The sequence below is a fragment of the Magnolia sinica genome, chromosome 15 (genome assembly GCF_029962835.1).
Source record: "Magnolia sinica isolate HGM2019 chromosome 15, MsV1, whole genome shotgun sequence".
NCBI lineage: Eukaryota > Viridiplantae > Streptophyta > Magnoliopsida > Magnoliales > Magnoliaceae > Magnolia > Magnolia sinica.
Genome location: NC_080587.1, coordinates 1,536,110 through 1,544,623, shown reverse-complemented (window position 1 = coordinate 1,544,623; position 8,514 = coordinate 1,536,110). Strand labels below are relative to the sequence as shown.

The 8,514-nt window shown below is 38.5% G+C and overlaps 1 protein-coding gene across 1 annotated transcript; it reads left to right on the top strand.

Annotated features, from left to right (window-relative positions):
• The first annotated feature begins 1,155 nt into the window (after positions 1 to 1,155).
• On the top strand, positions 1,156 to 5,277 carry LOC131226701 (beta-glucosidase 43-like). Its single transcript, XM_058222338.1, has 11 exons — positions 1,156 to 1,531; positions 1,973 to 2,031; positions 2,334 to 2,409; positions 2,561 to 2,632; positions 2,823 to 2,910; positions 3,032 to 3,284; positions 3,541 to 3,656; positions 4,196 to 4,410; positions 4,504 to 4,535; positions 4,622 to 4,724; positions 4,874 to 5,277. Exons 1-11 carry the CDS (start codon positions 1,315 to 1,317, stop codon positions 5,158 to 5,160), a joined length of 1,518 nt encoding a protein of 505 aa, XP_058078321.1. The 5' UTR covers positions 1,156 to 1,314; the 3' UTR covers positions 5,161 to 5,277.
• Positions 5,278 to 8,514: the final 3,237 nt, after the last annotated feature.

The window sequence follows — 8,514 nt, the reverse complement described above, 5'->3', positions numbered from 1 at the left end:
ACAATCTATACATGTCATTTATCCGCACCTTAAATCCTTTTTAACCGATCATTTTAGTGGTTGATCCCAAAATTCAAGCATATCAAAATCTCAAGTGGACCATATCTCATGAAAGAGTATAAATATTGATTTCCACGGTTGATACCTTTCTAAGGCCCCCAATGATGTTTATTTGTCATCCACCGTATTAATAAGATAACACAGACATGGATGAAGGGAAAAAGACAAATATCAGCTTGATTTAAAACTTCTGTGGCCCCAAGAAATTTTCAACGGTAGAATTTCAATTCACACTGTTTCTGGTGGTGTGTTCCACATGCATTTTGGATATGCTTCATTTTTGGGCAAAATCCCTAAAATTATCTGGTTAAATGGATGGACGGAGTGGATAAAATGTATATATGACAGTGGGCCCCACAGAATTTACTCAGTAGGCTATCGGCTTCCGAACTTCTGTGGTCGCCCCTAGAAGTTTTCCACAGTTGACATTCAAAATTCTCAGTCCGCGGTCCATTTGAGATTTAGATCTTATTCTTTTTTAGGACCATGCCCAAAAATGAGCTTGAACGGCTTTGATATACAACACACATCAGGCCCACACTCAAGGCCTCATTAACTATGCCCCCAGGGGCCTCACCTAATCTGCTCCCCTTTCCGAGTCCTGGGCAATCCGAGTCCTGAAAAATCGGATGCCGTAGGAAATCGATTGACCATCGCAAGATGTTCGCATATTCCTAAGCTAAGTAGGCACACCATGATATTTTTCAAGATCATGTTAAGAGATGAGCCCAAAAATAATGCAGATCTAAGGCTCAAGTGGGCCACAAGACAGGAAAAAGTGAGTATTGAACGCTAACCATTGAAACATTCATGAGGCTGCAGAAATTTTTGACCAGGCTAATATTTTTGTGTTTTCAGTTCATCCCAGTAGGATTGACCTTATGAACGGTATAGATGGCTTAAAAACATCATGGTCCACCCTAGGAAAGTTACGACGCCACGCATTTCTCTACTCACTTTTCATGCTGTGAATTTTTAATCTATCTCATTAATATAATCTTGGCCTAGCTAGAGCTGACAGAACGGTTGGACGGAGTAGATTTTCCTGCAAAATTCACGGTGGCCCACTTAGCTTCAGAATGCAAGAAATTTCAAGATTATACACGTAACTAACCAACCCGAATGTAAGGAATTTTAAAATTCAAGTATGCGGAATTTGTGTTGGATTTTATCTACGATGCATTTTTTTTATTTATAAATATAGGTGAGCTAAAATAAAAAGACAATTCAAAGGTTTTGCTCATAGAGTGAAATATGAAGATTATTATTAGTTATACTTCCATCTTTCTCATCTTGTTTCTACAATGTTGTGTGCATGGCCACCTTTATGATACTGGAGGGCTAACTAGGAAAAGCTTTCCGCCTGGATTTGTGTTCGGCACAGCGACTTCGGCCTACCAGGTCGAAGGAGCGGCTGGTCCTGAGTATGGCCGTGGACCAAGCATTTGGGATGTGTTCGTTCGTTATCCAGGTAATCTAATCATAATTTGAGTTCTCCCTTCTAATCTTGTTTCTGGGTTTTATTTATTATGTTCTATATATATATATATATATATATATATATATATATATATATATATATATATATATATTTCTATTTTTTTTACGTTTGGTGTTTTAGTTCTTTGCTTCTGTTTTTTTTTTTTTTTTTTGTGAAGTTGAAGGGTTTGTGTTTTTTGCTTGTCACTATATAGTTGAGTAGTATATGTGGCTTTTCGCTTGCAAAAAGCAGTGCCCAAGATTTTGTAATGTAGGCCATTGATCAATTGTCCTCTAATGTGGATAGACAATGCTTTAAAAATCTCTTGCAGAGAATAATATTAGCCTTTAGATTATTATTTTTTTGTATTCAATTTTAATTCTTTTTTCTCTCTTTTGCATTCTTAAATTCTAAATTCTTTTATTTGGGCAGGAATTGTCGCAAATAATGCGAACGGAGATGTTGCAGTCGATGAGTATCACCATTATAAGGTACTAAATAGATAGGCTTGTTTATCTAGGCATCCATAGATATGGATACATATATACTTATGACTTCACATACATATATAATATATGTATATGTCTGCATATATGCGTAGATGAATTTTTAATACAATAAATATTGTTAATTCGGATAATTACATGATGATTGCAATGGATATTGTTTTATGATATTTTGCAATTCTATTTTGAGTATAAAATTCAAAATTTACAATTAATTTTATCATGCTCGGCCAAGTGACAACCTAACACACCTGTTTTTGTGTTTTCTAAATGTTGCAATCTTGCAGGAAGACATTGATCTCATGGTAGATATGAACATGGATGCCTATAGGTTCTCCATTTCTTGGTCAAGGATCTTCCCAGGTTTTTAAAGAAAAAATCTCTCTTTGATAGATATAGATGGGTTGGAAGTCTGAATCACAACCCAGTGCACTTTATAAACAATCAAGAAGTTTATATTGTGGCTTACTATGATAGAAAATCTCTTATAAAATAAATTGTTTCTAATATACAGAGGGCACGGGTCGTGTGAATGAGCAAGGGGTCGATTACTATAATAGATTAATTGATTATATGATTGAGAAAGGTATTTTCTTCCCTTCATCACTCCTTTTTTTTAAATAGTTCACTCTATAGCCCCTTGTGGGATCCATCAATTTTTTGAGGTAGCTTAATTAGAACAAGTGGCCTTATTATGTCAACCACATAGTCCATATTAGTGAGTAGTGAGAACCTCATGGCATTGACTCTTTTATTTTGAAATTATGCCAATGTAGGAATTACTCCTTATGCAAATCTCCACCATTATGATCTCCCTCAGGCCCTTGAGGAGAAATATAAAGGCTGGCTCAGTAGACAAGTTGTGTAAGTTTCTCATTATAACATTCTCATGCGTATGGTAATAGAGAGGGAAAACATACAATGCTCGATTGAGATTTTCTTTGACACATGTTAGCACACTCACAAAGTTTGTGTGGTACAACAGTGAAGATTTTGCAGATTACGCAGAATTTTGCTTCAAGACATTCGGTGACCGAGTGAAGAATTGGTTTACATTTAATGAGCCACATGTCATTGCCAACCAAGGCTACGATGGTGGGAGCTTTGCCCCTGGGAGGTGTTCGGCACCCTTCGGAAATTGCACATCTGGAAACTCGGCGACAGAACCATACATTGCAGCCCATAACTTGATTCTTTCTCATGCTGCTGCTGTGCATCGGTATCGTCACAGTTACCAGGTAAATGTTAATATAATGTATATCTTATATCATCATATATCCCAATAGTCATCAGGTGGACCTCTCCATTCAGATTCACTTTGCTAGAAATCATGTGAACAAAAGCAATAAACGGATTAAGAAATGTTGGTGGTCTATATTTAGTGCACACTACCTAATGGATAGCTTCAATTTATGGGATGTCTCTGAATTCCACCATTTTCTTGTGATTGGTTATTCTTAGATAGTTTTGTTTTTTATGGTGTTAATATTTCAGAAATGCCAAAATGGGAAGATTGGAATTTTGTTGGATTTTACTTGGTATGAACCTCTCACTAATAGCACTGATGACATGGCAGCAGCTCAAAGGGCAAGAGATTTCCACCTTGGTTGGTATGTATTGTTTTCCTAGGCTAAAAATCTTAAGACGCACTATTAATTTAATACGTCCTAACATGGATGACTATGAAAAAATATCCCAAATTGGGAGATCCTACCCATTTCCATTGGATGTGGACTATTTCTAATCTTTTTATAAACCTTTTATCTTTCGGCCATTGATTGAAAGGTGGAAATACATTAGGTGGGAGCCAAGATCCAACTATTAATCTGATGACCCCTATGAAGAAGTACTATCTCCTAGCCATTTTACATTGGTTAAGGATCATTTACGTACTAAGTTCACATTTTCATGCCACAGATAAAGGGTTAGGATTTACCCATCATTGACTACTTGAATTGTCCATCTGTAGTGGGGCACATCCAATTAATGGACTGGAATCTTTAGTGGGCCCCACAAGGTTAAGCCTTCTTTACTAACATAACAATGTTTAGAAAAAGAAGAAAACAATTATATCATTCCCTTTACTAAGGGAGATTAATAAGTTTCTTTTTGTGATCATTCTTTGTGGGCCATTATTGTAAAATCACAGGTTTTTGCATCCTATAGTCTACGGTAGATATCCGAATAACATGCGCCAAATCGTGAAAGAGAGGCTTCCAAAATTTACAAGTAGTCAGGTGAAGAAGGTGAAAGGATCTATCGATGTAATCGGCATTAACATATATTCTGCAGCTTATATATATAATCCCAATTGGACACCAACGAATATTGATTATCAAGCGGATTGGAACGTCGGATGGGCATGTAAGTTTCTTTTTCTTCAACTCAATTTTCTTTAGACATTTTAAGCTATATATATAATAAATTGAATAACTTTTTTTTTTTTTTTAATGGTAGTTGAACGTAATGGTGTGCCGATTGGACCAAGAGTAAGTGAATTAAGATTTTGTTAGGTTGTAGATTATGATTATACTCTTAAGTTAAGTTATATTGATTGAAGAATAAACTAATGCAGGCACACTCATCCTGGCTCTACATTGTTCCTTATAGTATGTACAATAGTATCAAATATGTGAAGGAAACATACGACAACCCAATCATTATAATATCTGAAAATGGTAAGATTAACACCATCTTTTGACAACTATATTGGCCAAGTTGGCTCACCGACTTAACTCTCCACCACTACATAATATTTCTGTATTGTAACTCATTTGAGTTACTCAATTTTTTATACATGCACCTAATTTTTTTAATGGTTTTCTAGGAATGGACGATGCAGCCAACCTCACACTTTCGGATAGTCTGAACGACTGGACTCGAGTTAGTTACTACAGAGACTACATACTCAATATGAAGAAGGCGATAGACAAGGAGGGAGCGAACGTAATAGGTTACTTTGCATGGTCATTACTTGATAACTTCGAGTGGCGATCTGCCTATACGTCGCGGTTTGGATTGCACTACATTGACTATAACGACAATTTAAAGCGAATTCCAAAGATGTCAGCAAATTGGTTCCGAAAGATCCTCTACAAGAATCATACGAATTAAGCACGAGAGTCACTATTGAGCCCTCTTTCTTTTTATGCATGAACCATTTTTTTACTAATTTTGGTATACAATATGCTTGCGTATCACCAAAAAGTAAAAGAAATGGTTGTGTTTATCAAAAAGATGGGGCGGAAGTTCTGCTTTCATTCAATATGATTAGGAGTTGATTAGATGATGTCTTTAGATTTTCTGATTTAGTTGGTTGGTTAGTTTATATTGAGTTGTACTTAATTAGGACGTCTTCTTTCGAATGGTATTTGTTAATAAAATGCTTATGCACATTGTGCTTTTGATATTTGGGGGTTTCTACAGCTCTTTTTTTTTTTTAAGACCGAAAAGGTCCCCAAAAGGGACTCTGCACAACCCTACGCTAGAAAGGTGCTCTGCAACGAAAGGGGAAAGGGGAAAGAGGGGTTAAGGGAATCTTACAGCGCCCAGCCCCACATTGTCCAGCACTAGCTCTCCTTTAACTAGCCTCGTAAGAGAGGAGCGACTTCTATAGATTCCATAGATTTTATCTAGACACCTGTCATTCCATCTTTGGCTTTGGCCTTACTTTTTGGTCATGAATGGGATTGTTCAAATTGGTTGACGAAAATGATCATCCTGATGCATGATGGGTCCTAACAAATACATGAATCAAATCATTTATTGGACCTCTTTTTCGTTTCAAAGATCCTAACCATCAATATTTAATGTTATTGATTAGATGGTTAAGATTATTGGATTTGTATGATTCTAGCACATGAAATGAGCGTTTAACCTAATGAACAACCAAGATTAACGTATTCGGATCTGGTGGACTCGTGGTGGCACACTCCGGTTACTCTCCCTACCTAGATTCGGGCCCACATTCTGTAGGGTGGATTCTGCACTTCCGATAATGACGATTCCTGAATCTGGCCTCATGGCCCATCAGGGATGTTCTCTATGAAATCAACCTGAGACGTGGTCAGGGCGCATGACAAAAAAAAATAAAAATCCTGGCCTAAATGGGTGTAGCACCCTTTGCTTCCCCGAAAGATCTTAGTGTTTTTATGGAGGGTATATTGATGCATGCTCTGCCCACAGATGAGTGCTGCAGCTTGGGTCGAAGCTCTCTCTCTCCCTCTCCCTCTCCTTGAGATGTTGTCCCACCTCTTCTTGCATGGGATCCTCGCTCAGGGGTCTGGAATCTCTTGGCCAGCCTGCTCGACGTCACCATATCTATCCACTCCTCCATCCAAGACTGTCTCCACTGGTGGTGGTCCGCAGATGCTCAGCCACCCCCCCTTCATCTCGCACCGGCCTTCCTGATCTGGGAAATATGGAAAGCTAGAAATGGGGCTAGATATGATGACCAAAATATATCTATAGGTGTTTTTTGGAGTGTTCACTGGTGGTTAGACACCCTCTCCTTGTTGCCCAGGCCTTATCCTACCGCCCCTCCCCATACAGTTGATCCCTCCTCCCTGCCATGACACCCCTTCCCCCACCTGGCCACTCGTTTCGAGGTTGTGAAGTGGTCAAAACCCCCTGTCGACTAGTGCAAACTAAACATCGGTAGCTCTTCCATCGGAAATCCAATGCCAGCCGGGGGAGGTGGAATCTACAGAGATAACAACGGCCTTATGATGTTTGCCTTTTCCAATGGGTATGGCTAGGCCTCCAACATCAAGTCAAAACTTTGGGCCCTACACAATGGAGTGGAAATGTGTGTCCAATTCGGGCTAAACAGAGTAGTTTGTCCCAAGAGAGCCAATTTTACAGCCTCTAATCTCCTCACTCTGGTTAGAGGTAAATATGTTCTGGACAAAATTAGGCTGGGCTCTATTAGGAAGTTCAAAAGGTCTCATCTGTACAGGATATGATAGGCGGGCCAGCCTCTTTGTCCCTGGTCCTCGCCCGAACATCCTCATTGTTTATTTTGCCTCATCAATGAAATCATCTTGAAAAAAAAAAAAACCCAAGATCAACGTATCAGACTTGTCTTAGTATCCCAATGCCCGGGTGAAAATTAAAACCACACCCTACTTAAATGGAAGGAAAAATAGGGGTGTACATCGGGTGTTATAAAAACAATGGTAACCTTGTTTTTCTTCCCTTAAGTATAAATAAAAGTAGCGTTACTTTTGAATATGGGTCCACTATAGAGCCAGCAATGGGTATGGCTGGCCATTTGGTATTGAGCATAGCCTACCCCACTTGAATGGGCTCAAGCCTGATTTCCAGCACCCATAAACATGGATTTAAGACTGAGTAGCACTCGGTGCGACTTGATCTAGTTTGACTCCACCCCCCTTCATCCTTGACTCAATGAGTCATTCAACTTGGGACAGAACAAGTCGAGAACTGAGTCATCGAATCATTTAACTATTACCCAACTAACTTTTAAGTCACTTTGAAATGAACTAGCCTAGGCCCAAGCTGCAACTAGTACCATTTATGGTTGTTACAATTTGTTCTGAGTTCATATTCAATGAATTAATTCAATAGCCAGGATTGACATTTGAATCATAGCCCACTCATGGAAGTTCCATCTGATGGAACGTCAAAGGATGCCCCCATTTGTTCGAGACTAGCAAAATGTTGATTGGGGGGTGTGTTGAGTGCCAAATATTGCATATTTCCCCCTGTTTATATCATGGTTTTATGAACATGATAATGCTTAATATATATATTTATGCATGTTTCTCTTATGAGGTAATTTTGAATGCTTAAGGTGAAAATGATGCTAGAAGTATGAATTTGATGGGTATGTCAACGGAATGGTGCATGTCACATTCTTTTATTTTGAGATGATGGCAATGTTATAGTATCTAGGAAATACCACTTTTACCAGCGCTTCTTTCAGAAATACCAGCGTCCTGCAGAAGTGTTGGTGAAATGAAAGAGAGTGTCATGAAGACTCTACAATTACCGGCGTTCGGAGAAGCGCTGGTAGATTAGCGCCGGCAAAGCTTTTACCGACATACCCTTCTACAATCGCCGGAAAAATGTTATGCCGTCGTTTTTAGGGGGTTTTATCGGCGGTTTTGGCCGCCGGTAAAGGTCCGTTGTCTTGTACTACAACGCTAAAAGTTCAAGTGCAAGTGCAATGAACAGATAAAGTACTATTGGTGCTTGATGAAAGGCCTAGAATATCTCTCAAACATTTTACTTTTCTAGTCTCTATCTTTTGGAGATTGGTTGTTTCTTTGATCAATTTAGTTTTTCAAAAGATGATATTTGAGAATGCTTCAAGGGAGGATTGGAATTCCGTTGGATTTTGTTTGGTATAAGCCTCTCATGGTGCACTTGAAACTTGGAATTCAATAGTGCATCCAAATGCATCCCATCTTTTTCAAACAAGGGTCATGCAACCACAAAGCAAAT